At 41.6% G+C, this 15,901-nt stretch overlaps 1 protein-coding gene across 1 annotated transcript in view; it reads right to left on the bottom strand.

The window, feature by feature from the left end:
* Positions 1–15,901, bottom strand: part of HSDL2 (hydroxysteroid dehydrogenase like 2) — a 206,577-nt gene that overhangs the window by 177,908 nt on the left and 12,768 nt on the right. The window contains exon 2 of the mRNA XM_086962057.1: positions 12,045–12,208. Coding sequence (XP_086818183.1) covers positions 12,045–12,208 — 164 coding nt within the window. The remainder of the gene's footprint in view (positions 1–12,044; positions 12,209–15,901) is intronic.

Genomic DNA, 15,901 nt, shown 5'->3' on the forward strand with positions numbered 1-15,901 from the left:
GAAATCGGGACCGCCTTGGGGCCCTGCCCTGACAAACTTCTCACTTGTCCATGACATGTTTAGCCCTAATATCAATCTTCTCTTCAATATCGCTCTTTCTTCTGCCACAGTCCTTCTTGACTGGAAAAGGTAGGTGCTCTTTCGAAGGGGAAAAACACCTAGATGATCCCTACAACATTCATAATAACTTTTGGTCTACAGCTCTTCTTTATGTCTAGTACTTTTATTTGTAGTCTTTGGCCTCCCTAAGCACCATGGCACCTGTTTGTTTGGGATATCAGTAGCTGGACCCAAGTTTCCAAAGACCAATGCTTGCACCAGTTTGCATTGGTCTCTGACAGAAAAGAGTAATCAAACGTTTTTCTTGGTCTGCCTTATGAAAATAATTTGGTGGTATTTCTATTCAGCACCAAATGTTTCTCTGTTGGGTCCAGTTCAATCCTCCCTCGCCTTCTGTGGTTTAATAAGTGTGAAGTCATGGGTATATAGCAAGAAATGTGCATCCTAGATGAATGAACTACGGATTGGTTTACACAAATAATAATGACTCTTAAAACTGCAACTTGCGTACGTGGTAACCGAAAGCAGATTTCGCTGCTGGTCTTTCCAGCCAAAGATTTATGCACTTGGCAAATTTGGTTGCAATAGCACTAGTACATGAAAAGTAAATTCTAGGGAATACCTCTTCTGTTGCAAAGCAGTCGAACAGATGGAGCTCCCAACCTGCAGTTACATTTCCCAGTGTATCAGGAGAGCTATCCTTCGTAAAACCTATTCATAACTCCATTGTTGTCACTGGTAAACAGTACAAAGACAGCTGTCTTATAAGAGGGTTAGCTACGGCAATTTGGAAAAACGCAATTCCTTTGTCAGATCATAGGAGGAAGGGATTAGTTAGCAGGTTGGAGTTACAGCAGGAGTCTAAAAACCAAGTACTGAGAAGAAATAAAACGGGGGGGGGGGGGGGGTGGAGGAACAAGCTAGAAAGATAGGTCTTCTCACATTTCAATCCAAGATGTCCTTGTCCTAGGATTGTATTCTGTGAGCATCATTCACCCACGTATCAAAATAACTTACTGCCAATGGCTTATCAAAAAATTTAGCAAAACGTTACCCAGAGCAAAGTAAGAAGTCCTACATATCTATCCAAATACGGGCCAAGAGCCTAGGATTAACATCAAGCGTGACACTTATGCTTACTAAAACAACTCCATCATAATTTCCTAGCAAATGCTTTTAGCATATGGTTGATAAGGTTAATCATGTAGGTAACCTGATAAATATATTTCCCCTAGAGACACGTGAAAGTCATTCCTAATCAGATTCTCCTGGACAGTCACAATGTGTGGCTTCTTTCATGCCTTTTTGGCAATCTCTTGATTTCTTGACAGTCTTTTGCTTCTACTCCAGTTATTCCCAAGTTAGCAACATGTTATGCAGAGCTTTCAGGGTCAGACAGTCAGTGCATCTTAGGGTCTGCGTGGCACATGAATGACGTTGCCATTATTTGGGAATTAAGAAATTACGGAAATGATTTTATATGATGTATGGTTTTAGATCTTTTTATTGGATACAAGGTTTTAACTTGTATTTGCATTTCTACTTTTTATGCATTGAAAAATAATGTGAAATAAAGTAGAAGAATGGAAATGGACTTTGCCATTGTTACAGCTTGTGAGTCCCAACCAGACAGTAAATCTTGCCATTTCTCAATCCGAACAATCGCCGACTGTTTCGGTTTAAAATCTCTTCAGGAACTGACAATGTAACAGCAGACTGTAATGCGTTGAGTGGACAGGGTGACGTCCCCCACAACACTAACCACCTTAAAAAAAGAGATGTATATAGGTATCTATGAGGCAACTGTGTTAATCTATACTGTATATTGGAGGAGAGAGTCATCGTATGTGAATGGTGTGTGTGTGTGTGTGTGTGTGTGTGACAACACAGTATGACTTTGTAAAGGGAAGTGGGTGTCTCTTTGCTGTACTCTCCCTAGGTTTGTCTACTGAATAACTGTGTGTGTGTTTATGCAGGCAGTTGTATGTATGTGGTACAAAAGGGGGTGGTGATGGACGGAGCATCTGAATCAATCAAACACTCACACCCAGTCAAAAGATCTGGGTTTAATCCATCACCGTTCTTTAGCCCCCTCTGCCACCCCAGTTCAGACATGGCTATATGCAAATCAGTCTGACCCTGTGCCTCATGGGAACAGTCCAGCTCGAACTGCCAACCCATGTCTTCCCTGGACCGGAAACAAGCTTCAGAGGACCGGTTTTTGGCATTCCAGCCGTCTTCAGCCCGGCTTGCTTGAATCCAGTGGCAAAGTGAGCAAGGTACAAAAGGGGGTGGTGATGGACGGAGCATCTGAATCAATCAAAGACTCACACCCAGTCAAAAGATCTGGGTTTAATCCATCACCGTTCTTTAGCTCACTCTGCCACCCCAGTTCAGACATGGCTACATGTATGTGTGCATGGAGTGTGTATATGCAGGGTGTGTGATCAAAGTTAGTGTGCAGTGTGTGTATATCTGTGCAAGAGGAGATGTGCATCTGAGCAGGAACTATATTGGGTGTGTCTGTATAAGGGGTGTGTTTGTCTGTTCTTAGGATTTATGCAGGGCGTGCTCCTATGACTGAGCAGGGAAATAGTTTTTTTCTGTGCTGGGATGTGTGCCTGTGCAGTGAGTTGAGTTTTTGTGCAGACCATAAGACAATAACGGAAGAAACAGTTAGGAAGGAAGAAGGAATGGCGAAATTTGAGATCTGAGTTAGGAAGACATCAGAATGAACAATTTCTGCATACAGTTGGACAGACTACTGGTGAAGGAGGAAACTGTCAGTGCAGGAAACAAAATAAATCAGTGTAGACACAAAGGGCCCAATTGCAGACTCAAAATCAAAGCAGTGTGCATTATGATTTATGAAAAACATCCATCAGGTAAGGGAAGTAGCTGAATTGTAGATCAATTTGTTTTCAATGCACCCAGTACGCATCCTGTAGTACTGGTTTCATATTTGGTCCTGTTCAAAGCTTCATTGCTATGGAAATTATTTGAATGCACCAAAGTAACTGATCTCAATACATGCATGCGCACCACTGTATTTCACTGCTGGGAACCCCTCTCTGCATCATTTTGGACAATGTATTAATTGCAGCATATGCGAATTTGGCATTGCGGTGTATTTTTGAAAATGGGCAAACATGAAGCAATAGCACTACAAGATGATCATTGGAAACGAAGGCTGGCATAGTACTTTGAAATATCTGGGTAGTGCTCCTGTTGCGATTTTTAAGCAGTGTCTGATAGGATGAAACACTGAGCCTTGAATAATGTGCAACATCTTGATATCAGTATGTATCCACCACTATTTGAGCAATACTGCAGGCATCTGACGACAGACAGAACCTCTCAAACTGCACTGGATTTCTGATCTGCAAAATGAATGGAAATGCTAAAGGGATGCGACCTGCTTTGTAGACAATGATGTCCAAATGGCAGTAACAGAAGTCAGTTATTCAGGGGCATTTACTGCCGCCATTCAGTACATTCTGAGTGAATAAGTTTAATATCACTTTTCTCAGTAATAAAAATCTCATTTTGCTTAAAGCCTTTTTACGAAGCATTGCTGTAGTTGGTCAGTTTTTTTTAAAGACAGAAATCTATTATTTTTCTCTGTCAGCCGATATAATTGACGTGTGGACTAGGTGGGACAAGGGAAGATCTATTTACTGAACATGTATATTTGTGTTACATTTTGTCCTTTGGACCAGTAGATTAATAAAAAAATTCCACATCCTTGGACAACCATTTGCCAATAAATCTTTCTCCTGAATTCGATGCTTTATTTAGTCTTCTTTTGGCATGTAACTGCAAAGCCGGAAAAGAAAATTCTAAGGCAGCTTGAAATTCATCTAACTTTTCATGGAGTAAAAACGTATGAATCCCCAGGAAACAATATAAAACTGTGCCTGAAAAACCCAGATAAAACTGGTATCTAGGGCATCGTCCATCCCACAGATATATATATCACACAAAAATGCCCCTGCATTCAAGACGCACTCCAGTTGGAAGGGATCACCTTTATTTTTCCAAAGGAACAGGGTTACAGCTCCGTTTATTTTGTCCACTTAGTGTGCCTTACGCGTTTCAGTGCATTCTCGCACTTTCAGAGGCAAAGTTCAGAGAACACCAACTTCAGGCTCCCACCGCTCCCCTTCGTGCTTAGATGCAATATCGCTGAAACATGCCGATTCCTCCTTTTTTAACTTACACACCCCTCACCTCTCCCTCACCGCACATTCCACCTTTTAACTCTAGGGTACTGCTTTCTTTCACAATTAGACATGCCCATTCAACAATCAGTAGGTCAGACTTAGAAACCGATATTACAGAATAGGAAATTAGGATGGCTCTGGCCAGGCTCCTCCCGGGAAAGGCCCCAGGTCCCAATGGCTTCCCGGCAGAATTTTTCAAGAAAACGGCGGATCTCCTGACCAGTCACTTGCTGGGCCTCTTCCTAGACGCTAAAGTGGAGGGACATTTCCCACTAGACCTTAGACAGGCCGCAATTATTCCAATCCACAAGCAGGGGAAACCGGCTGATGACTGTTCGTTTTACCGCCCCATCTCCCTGCTAAATGTGGAGGCGAAATTATACGCAGCAATACTGGCTCTTCGCATGAGACGGGTCATACCAGGGCTGGTCCATTTGGACCAAACGGGGTTCATCCCGGAAAGAGCAACGAGATACAACCTGAGGCGGACTCATAACTGGCTCAAAGAGGTGGAGCACAGGACGGAGCCGCATTGGTTTTTATCTTTGGACGCAGAAAAGGCGTTCAACGCTGTCCACTGGTCTTTTCTGGAAGGAGTGTTGGAGCACATGGGATTTGGGCCCAAATACAGGCGTAAAATTGGTCTACTGTACACCGACCCTAGTGCTAGAGTCAGGGTTAACGGAACACTATCGGAGGCCTTCCCTATACAACGGGGCACCAGGCAGGGCTGTCCCCTGTCTCCCCTCTTGTTTGCCCCCTCTCTATTGAGGCGATGGCTTGAGCGGTTAGACAGAACGTAGGGATTCCGGGATTTCGGATAGGGCAGGCGGATGAAAGCGACGAAAAATTGTCCCTAGACGCGGATGATGTCCTGCTTTATATTACACAGCCGAACAGTACTATACCGGCACTGTTTGCCACACTAGATAGATACGGAGCCAAGTCTGGATACCAGATCAATTGGCACAAATCAACGCTCTATGACCCCCAAGGAAGGGATGAGTGGCCTAATCTGCCGGAGAGACTTCGGACAACTCGACAGGGATTTATGTATCTAGGGATATTTGTCCCAACAGATGGCAATCTCTCATACGAACGCAACATTCATCGCGTCATACCCAGTTTTACTGAAGACACAAGCAGATGGCAATCGCTTCCTCTGACGATCCTTGGGCAGGCAGCCATGTTTAAAATGGTCTCACTTCCAAGATTCTTATATGCATTTCAGAATGAATACTTCCCACTGAAATGTAAGGTCTTCCGGGATATTCATGAGGAATTGCGGTCCTACCTATGGCTGGGTAAACCACCTAGAATAGCGTTATCGACCCTACAGCGACACCAATAGGATGGGGGCATTTCATTACCCGATCTGGAGGCCTACTACTGGGCGAAACACTTGGCACCCATTAACAAATGGATACATGCACCTGCCACACACCCCACCTATGCATTAGAAAGACATAATATGGGTACTCACACATGCATATACTACATCTATGGAGGAAAGGGGCACGCCAGATTACTGCCGGCTACTAAGATCACACTGGGAGCATGGAATAGGGCAACAAAGGCAATTCAGTGGGAACACAAACCAACAAAGCAAACTCAGATATGGAACTGCACTTGGCTGAAGGAACTTAGTAAGCTGAAAGGGTTTCAGGGATGGGATGCCATAGGCATCTCCACATTAGGAGACTTAATTAAAAAAAGGGGCGCTGCAATCCTTTCCGTCACTACAAAGAGAATTCGGACTCCACCGCTCCCAATTCTTTCAATATATGCAGCTCAGACATGCATGGAGGGCAGAAGGGGCGCAGATGGTGGCACTCCCTGAATACGCTCCTCTGGAAGGCCGTCTGCTACAGGAACAGATCCCCAGGAAGACGGTCTCCCTAACATAAAACCATCATGAATAATAGACCGAACAAATTAGAGGGCCTCAGAGCCGCTTGGGAACAGGAAGTTGGGGAGATGAATTAGGTGGACTGGGGGGTGGTACTGATGCACCATAGGGAGGTTGCGATTAAATCACGCCTCAGATTGATCCAATTCAACATCTTACATAGGTCTTACTTTGATAGAGTGAGGTTGCATAAAATGGGGCGGGTACCTGACCCTAGCTGCTTACGCTGCAGCCACGATAGGGGGAATTTCTTCCACACAATTTGGTCCTGTCCTAACATTCAAAAGTACTGGGGGGCAGTCCTTGCTGAACTGGGAGAGGTCCTGCAGACGGACATCCTCTCGGACCCGAAGCGAATACTCTTGGGGATGACCAACGATGTGGATTTGGCGCACCCATTGCTTATTTTCCTAGGGCTGGCCCTGGTAGTGGCCAAACGGGATGTAGCCAGGAAATGGGGGGCGGCAGACATACCACAACTAGAGGAATGGAGGAGGGGGATGGACCTATACATGGCAGCCGAAAGGGTCACCTATAAAGCAAGAGGATGCCCTAAGAAGTTTCGCAGGGTGTGGGGCAAATGGCAACAGTACCATGGACTGGATGGGGGGCTCTAAAAGGATGCGAACACTGGACTGTAAGATAGCCATGGAGGGGATGGGCCTGCAGGATCAAGAAAGTCTACCCAAATGGAATCAGAGGACTGTAATGGCTGAACAATGGGATGAGGAGGTGTGGATCCTGAACTACGAGGGAGGTGGAAAGATGGGGAGGGGGAGGATGGGTGGATATTGCTCGATACTGACATGCTTGTTATATGTTTTTCCTGGCTGTATAGCTCCAAAAATAATAATTAAAAAAAATCAGTAGGTCAGCATAACTCGATACAATGTGTTCTGAGCACTAACGTTCTGATTTTATATCCTACAGGAGAGTACCACACAACAGGCTGCGTTATGTCACCACTACGGCAAAGATAAGAGCACCGGAGTCATGGACACCAGTCCAAACTCTAAGTCACCTACAAGAATTAAGCGCACCCGGGTACTATACCGGCACTATGAGGATTAACCTCAAGAATATGATGGCACTCTTCCGCTGACATATGTGCTGTAAGACACAATGACGTAATATTTTCCAGGAGAATCTGTATTGTGACATGCTATTCCCGAACTACACGTGTACCAACCTGTACTCTGAACTACCTACTATCAATGTACTATACATTTTTAAAAACCTGTAAACACACAAATGTCAAGAACAGTACCCCTTGTTTTAAATGCACACCAACTGTCATGCAATCTAATGAATATGTGATGTAACATATTTACAAAGAAAGTCACAAATGTTAAACAATATGTGTACTACACCTTTAATAAGCACCTCTTTCATCTTGTGACAAACAGATCTGAAAGCCTATGTTTTCTATTTCCATGAACATGACTGTGTGTAAATGCACCTATATATACCTGCACTTTGAAGACGTGGGTCATGTGACCAAGACCACGGACGTTGTCGAAACGAGTCGTATTTTCTGTCAAAAATAAAACTTACTTGCTGCAACTTTTGTGGGCTTGCCTGAATTCCTTCCCTGTGGAATCCTTGGATCGAAGATGCGCCACTCTTGAGCAGGATTTTGCTTAATTTTTTTCCGTATTACACTCCACCAACACGTTTCAGCCTGACTCCGCTTTCCTCACGGTTAGTGAGTTTTTCCTCATTTACACTTATATACTGCCCATCGCTGCCTTAAAGGGGCATTATGGGAGTTGTAGTGTTTTTAACATAATAAAAAACTATATACACAAGTACAAGAACTACATTGCGCATCATGTCAGAAATTTACTATTGTTATGAGTAATTAATTGATTTCACATATTTTATGTTTCTCGCCTTGCAAGCATGTTCAAGCTGATTACATTCACTTAGTGCGTTTTAGCCATTCTCCACTTCTGGACACAATTACTAGGTATGGTACCTAAATCATTGCTACAGATGCATTCTAGATTTTATACAATTTAACCTCCATGACACAGCATGGTTATAGCATCAGTGCTTTCTATTGCTTCGAGTGACAGAGCTATGAGCATCTCATTTTCATCTAGTATACCAGGTATAGTACCCACTTTACGAAATGCATCTAAAATCATACAGTTCATTTGGGAAAGACAGTTAGTGATTAAATATAAGTAGTCTTATTACTCAAGATGTACAAAAAGTTCTTCATCATTGTTGATGCCTATGAGGCACTTGGTTCTGAGTCTTATAATGAAGCAGGATTCCATTTGGTGTAGCATTTTGACTTTGTCTCCACCTCGTTCTCTTTGGAATATCATTTTGATGCCATAATAAGCCATAGCTCTCCAGTCACCTATCTGGCATTTACTCATGTGCTTCGCTGTTGCATATGCCATATCACAATTTTTCACTGCAGGATGTGCTCTAGGATAAGTTTCTTGAGCGTACACGTTGTACTACTGATATATTTCATCCCATATTTGCATTCTATAATGTAGATTACAAACTTAGAAGTGCAGGTGATGTTTTGATCAATGGTGATTGTGTTGCCATTGGGTTCCAAAATCGTAGCCACATTTTTTCCTATTTTGCAGGCTTTACATGAGTTAAATTTTCTGAAACCATTGTTGTTGATCTGTTAGCCAGTTAGTTTGCTGCCTGTGCTGGAAATGGCTTTTCACAATTAGGTCCTTTAGAGATGGAGCTTTTCTGTAAGTAACCACCGGCTTTGTGCCTAGCAATTTTCCTATGTCTGGATCTGCCGAGATTAGATGCCAAAATGTTCTCTTTTTGTTCACGATTCTACCACTCTCTTTACTGCATGTGGTCACAAAACGTGGAGCTCCTTTTTCTTTGTTTTTAATAGCTTTTGGTTTTTCAATCAAAGTTTATTCTCTTGTTTTTTTCTCAATTCGTCTTTTACATTTTCTTAGGGTCCTTTCATTAATCCCCTCAATTTGAGTCTATTTATAGTCTCCTGAATCTCTTTTCTGCATCTTCTTCTTTTGAGCAATTTCTCTTCATATGCGTAAATTCCCCATGGGGGATGCTGTTTATTAATTGTCTGGGGTGGAAGCTTGTCCCGTGTAGGATGCTTTTAGTAGCAGTCTTTTTCCTAAAAAGTGTTGAATGTATTTGTCCGTTTTCTATACAGATCTTGGTGTCTAGAAAGTCAATTTCTCTTTTATTTGTGGTACATGTAAATGATAAACCAATTTGATTTAAGCTGAGTTTTGAATAGTACTTTTGAAAATCTTGTTCTGTTCCAAATGAGAAATAGATCTATATAGCGGACCCATAAGATGATCCACTAGAGATCATCCTGATTGTCTGTGCTCCATGCTATGATCCTTTCCCACCACCCCATAGTGATGTTCGCGTAATTTGGGAAAAATTAAATGCCCATAGCTGTTCCACACTCGTTTGAGGAGCTCTTTGTTGAAAAGAAAAATATTATTTGTAAGACAAATTTCCATCATTTTGATGAGCATTTCCGTGTGACCAAGTTCTGAGATGTTTCGCGGGTATAGAAAGTACTTACAAGCTGTTGGTCTAATATCATGCCTAATTGACGTGTATAAAGAGACATCTATTGAGACTAAAAGGTATTCAGGTTATTCCAGTTAGAATTCTGAGCAAATCCCTGTGTCTTTCAAATACGAACTCATGCTAATACACAGATATATACATACACATATACATATACACACACACACACACACCTCACATTTACAGCTTTGTAAATGCTGCCATATGAAAACTTTATTTGGCGATATGTACCCTATGATCTGCCATATGGAAATTTGCAGTGCTGTTTCTTTGAAAATAATGGTGAAGAAAAAGGAGATTGCAAACAAACTTTTTGCACACCAAGAGCCCTTTCTTCTAGTTAACAGCTCTTGCCCTTCAAGCAGACATATTTTAAACTTGTTTGAAAATTAAAGTTTGTATATCCTTGTCAAGCCAATATGGGCAACTACAGCAAGCCCAGGCTATAAAACGCCTTTAAAATAGATTCTTCTACTGACTGACAGCACAATTATCCCATACCACTAATAACACAACATAGGGGCCGATTAGGATTGTGGTGATCCCGCATCCTCTGGGCCGGCGGAAGCCACCGCCGGCCCGGAGGATGCGGAATCACCACAGCAGTGCCTCCAAAGACCCCCCCACCAGATTAGGATGGCTGGGGGGGGGGGGGTCATCGGAGGACGGGAAAACCGTCCGCCGCTTTTCCGCCACGGTCGCCTTCCGACCGTGGCGGAGAAGATCTAATATGGTGGCGGTGTCTATCAGACACAGCCAGCCATATTAGTATGGGGCAGGAAACATGCTTTTGCACAGTGGCTTTTCCGCCATGGAAAAGCATGTGGTCTTTTCAGTTTGGGGGCCCGTTGCGGGCCCCAAGGGTGTCAGGGGGTGGGGGGTGCACATGGGGGTACCTATGGTACCCCCCTCCATTTACATGAACAAAGCGGCAGACACCGCGCAGTGCCTGCCGCTTTGTGCATGTAAATGCAATACATGCATTTTTAACCTTGCGGCGGGTGCTGCTTCAAGCAGCACCCGCCGCAAGATTAAAGATATGGGATGTGACCGCCAGGGTGGCGGTCACATCCTAATTTGCATGGAGGGACCGCCGCTGCTCATGCGGACGGTCCCTCTACCTCGGGGGTGGCGAACAGGCGCAGGTCCGTCCGCTATCCTAATTACCCCCTTAGTTCGAATTCATGGAAACAACCTTTTCAATGTTAAGGTAATGGTGGCATATGTCAACTTTGGTGATCACACCTTTCAACCCCTCGTATATGCCAAAAACAGAAGCAGATGAAATGTTGCTGTTTAAAGTATGTGTGGATTTTGGAAGCAATACAAAAAGAGCATTCAGAAAAACAGAGGGTGTGGTCTATCATCATAATCTGAAAGAAATGTTTAACATAAAAACTTAACCATTAGGAACTTTCACAGAAACGAACATATGGGCACTAAACAGTGTCCGCTGCTAGCAAAGGGAAAGAACAGCTTAAGTCAAAAGGGTACAAAATGTCAAGCCAACACATTTGTATTGCTACCATATTAGTGTCGCCTATCCAAATCCCATTACTATTCATGGTACATAATTAGATGCTTCGTTAAAAACAAATATTGAAACTGAAGGTTTGAGGAGGATCCTGGCAGCAAGATATTAGATTGTGGAGAATCTCAGTGTAGGGCTGGCAGAGCAGTGAGAGGGGGCCATTAGGTTCCAAATAAGGTCATACCACAAAGTCTGTATTACAAGGAAGAGTTAATGTTAATACAAGAGATGGGGAAACAAAATCATAGCAAAGATGGAAACCAGGTAAGAGCTTTACTTATTATGCAGACAGAGAAAAGGCAAGAGGTTAGTGCTTTTGGGCCTCACCAGCAATCAAAGCAGAAGATGCTAGGACAAGGACCCGACTTATATTTTTCAAACTGAACGCGAAAGAGATGTTATAAAACAATAAGGGTTCTATTTTATATAAACCAGTAGTCCTAACAAAAGATAAGAACCTGATCCTGCCTCCTTGTTAAAGTAACTCAATGTTTCTGAAAACTCTTGAACTACTCACTGACCATAAAGAGGGTTTGAACATATAATAGTGCACAGCAACAGCACGCAAAGTAAGCAGACATACTGCCTCACTCTATATTGCACTGTATGGTTTTATCCTGCATACGGCTTTCCACATTTATAAAGGACTTGTTTACACCAACGTCGCTAGTTAGTGTAAAAACATCACTGTGGTGCTCTGCTCACCCTGAAGCAAACCAGCACACCTATCGGCTTTCCAATGCGGATGACTTACTTTCCTCAGCTGCAGTGTAGATTGTGCCTGGAAGCTTGGGATGAGCCTCTGCCGTCTTGGCAGCGATGACAATGTTGGCACCATCCTTGGCTGCCTTCAGTGCAATTGCTTTTCCGATCCCTCTGCTTGCCCCGGTGATGAAGAGGGTGCAACCAGCAAGTTTCCTTAAGAGGAAGAAAAAAACATTTACCCACCAACTGAAACAGCTTCTTAGTGGTTTCTACCATAAGATAGGGATCTAGTGTGGCCCCAAGCCAAACCATCAATTTTTTTATTTTTTATTTCTCTCACTCCACTTTTTTTTAGGGCAGTTTCTTATTAAAAAGACACTATAGCTCTAAGGTTTTTACTACCTAACAGACATTAAGTACCAAGAACCTGCTAGGTATTTATAATCCCAAAATAACAGGCAAAAAAGAACAGCGAATAGACCAATGAAGACACTCACTCCTTGAAAATGTATCCCATATATATATATATATATTTCTTGGCACAGCACTTGTGGGAATGATTAAAATATTTCTTGTTTTTTATTTAAACACCTAAGGGTTCTGCATTATTGTACTTATTTATGGCTTAATAAATCACCATAAAAATGACACGAGTAAAAGCCATAATGAGGTTTTAAAACTAATCTTTGTGAGTTTCACCGCTCAAAATATAAATAGACTGTGTGGGTTCTTAAAAAAAGATTATTTTCTTTTAAACGTCAACACAGGATACTACAAACATAGTGGAAAACTTACAATCCATTCATATTCCTAAAACTAATGTTCTGCCTCAAAGTTTCCATAGCATCTTATGAGTTGAAGTTTGATTATTGTTTAAATTCATGATAGGTCACTTACATAAATTTGATAAATCTCCCCATAATCCCTTCAAACAAAAGCTTACTCCATCTATTGTGTTATTTGCACAATTATAATGAAAGAATGGTCTCAGTATTTTTATATGCTGTTCCTTTATACCAGGGAAGGTACACGTAGGGTGTAAAGGTGATTTCAAATGGGTGCCGCACTTGTAGCAACATCTGCAGTTTCTCAAAGTTGCTTTTCTTAAATATGCCCTAAAATCTAAAATGGGAAATAAATAAAGTTTAAGTCTTAAAAACTTAATGCAGGTTTTACAAGTTATCTAAAACATTTGATTGCTTTGTTGGCAAGATGTTAGTAGCCATCAAAACGTTTGTCTGTTTTAACGCGCAAAATGTTTTAAAGTCAATCATCAAGGAAAGCTAACTAACTTTCCCCTTGACTATTATTTTTAATGCATTTAGGAGAGGGAGAGCGCTTTCTATACAATTCAATGTGGCCTTTATTATGAAGAGGATGGTGTGCACAGTAGGGCTATATACATTCATATTTAGATTTTTGAGTGTGAGCTGTAAATAGCAGGTCTTACATTTTGTCACTTGCAAGTGGGCATTACAGTCTACCCCTTGTTTAAATACACACCCAGATAACTATACATATATGCCTGTTCTAATTTAGCTGCCCCTAATCTTCAAATACAAAAAAAAAAAATTTGGAACCAAAACCTATTTTTTGTTTCAGAGACGTTAACCACAAATCACCAAACGATGTGTACTCCTGTGGTACGTGGGAATGGTCGGTACATCTGGGTGGAGGGGGGGGGGGGGGAGCTTCCATTTAAACATCATAAGCAGGGTGTGGCAAGACTTTTCTGAAGAAATTATTATTATTATTTTAAGTATTATTATTGATTATTGTGGGGCATGCTGTTAAAATAGGACCTCATGTCCTTTATGTTCCACAGGCAATCCACCTGGACATTTTCCTTACAGTTGGTTTGAGAGCCTACCACTTTTTCAGTGAAATGTCCAGTCACTATTAAGTTTATCCCATTATCTGCTTCAGTTAACGTTTAAATTCTGTACAATGTTTGTTGAACTAAATGCCCTGGGGGGTATACAAAAGTTAAAGCGAACCCACTTCAGGATGCATCTTCCCTTCATATGGAGGGTTTTTCCTTTGGATATAATCGGATTTAAATGCAATTGGTTCCAATATTAAATTCTATTTTGCTTTAATAAAAATACTGAGAGCCTGTGATAGTTGGCCTTTATACCATAGGTCCACCTCAAATTCATCTAGTGTCAGGAATCCAAGGTGAGAGTTTCTTCTTTAAACACAGTTTTCAATTAGGCAAATTATGTTGCAAGAGGATAGGATATCTAAAAGTCACCTTATTGTGGAGTCGTTTTCTCTATGGCTGCAACAGTCCACAAGATGATTTTGAAAGAAGACATAGTACATGGAGAAGAGGTTCTGATCGTTGAGATTAATGTTTCAAATTCCAATTACCACAAAAACAGACGTTTTTGAGGCTACCTTCTGTTTCAAGACACACACTGTGTATTTCAGATTGTAGAAGAACATTAATGAAGTCCAGGCGAGAACCCCCTATTTACTCCTACTTCCCTAGTACTTCAAATAGCTTTGTTCGTTTAAAAAATATATTTTGTTGCGTATTTTTTGTGATCAAATAGAAATCCTAGATTTCACACCTTTGGGGACCAGACTTTGGGTGTTTCCCATTAAATGGGCCAATTAAATGGGAGAAGAGATCTAGTGGTCATCACAGTGGTCTTCCCAAATAACCAGCATTTCGGCCTTTTCAAGATTAACTTTAACAAGTTACTGGTCACCATAGTGACAGTCTACAGGATTTTCTTGGCAAGAAGAGGCTCTTAAAACCAAAGCATTTGAGTGTAAGTTCCTAATGGTTCCAAATAGATACTATACAAAACTGGTGAGATGGGATATCACTGTAAGAATCCACAAATGAACTGCAGAGAAGAGGCTGATTAGAGATACCGCTTTAACCCCTTCTGGTTAAAGAAATTTAAACCATTCAAGGGTGTTTCCTTCCAAACTAATCCCAGCAAAACAGTAGATCAAAAGACTGCTCAACCTTATGGGCCTCTTCCTTCTTGACATGGGACAGCAGATAATTAGTTTTGGCATCCTTTTTTTTTTTAGACAGGTCAGAGTAGAGAAGTACATTATTAATTGGTTTGTTTGGTAGGATCGGCAATAAGTAGCTAATGCAATGTTAAACTCTAAGGAGACTCAGAAAGAATGAGAACTCTGACCTTCTCTGTAGGAAACAAGTCCTTCTAAAAACAGCCCCTCTACACTCCCCCAAAAAGGTGTAAGGGCTTCCACGTTTGCAAGACAATCACCTGTCTTTCCACTGAGTTTGCACTCCTGGTGCAATATATGCTACCAGCAAACTAGCTTCTCACAGATGCTGAGACAGAGGACATTGCTCTCTTCAAACATGACAGAACCATACATATGGACACTGAATTTGGAATTGCTGTGAATAACCCATTGGGTAATTTTGCTGCCTTTGGAAAGACCATATTATACACAGTCTCTAGTTCCGAACTGTAGCCCACAAGCCTAACTATACAGGGAAGGTTCCTTTTTCAGCAATTAAATGATAAAATATTTTTCTTCTAGAATTAAAGGAGGTACATATTTGTGGAATGCTCACACTCTACCCCAAGACAATCCCACCGCATCCGCTACATCGTTATACCGAAACTGAAGAATAGTTAAGCAGACTAGCTGAATACTATAGTTAATAAGGATAGTTAAACAATGTAAAGGTACAGACCAATATTAGTGATACCCTTCCCAGGATAATGTAGTGATATGTGTTGTACTGGATGCAAATAATTGTAGGTTGATATGACTGGCCTCAATATAGGGTCCTACAGTCCAAATTTGCTTTTCGCTTTATATGAGAATTACTCAAATGCAACAAACATCATGTAGTTTTGGTATACCAGAACATACTAAAATCATATTGAGGTCAGGTTTTATAAC

The sequence above is a fragment of the Lissotriton vulgaris genome, chromosome 3_1 (genome assembly GCF_964263255.1).
Source record: "Lissotriton vulgaris chromosome 3_1, aLisVul1.2, whole genome shotgun sequence".
In the NCBI taxonomy this organism is placed as follows: domain Eukaryota; kingdom Metazoa; phylum Chordata; class Amphibia; order Caudata; family Salamandridae; genus Lissotriton; species Lissotriton vulgaris.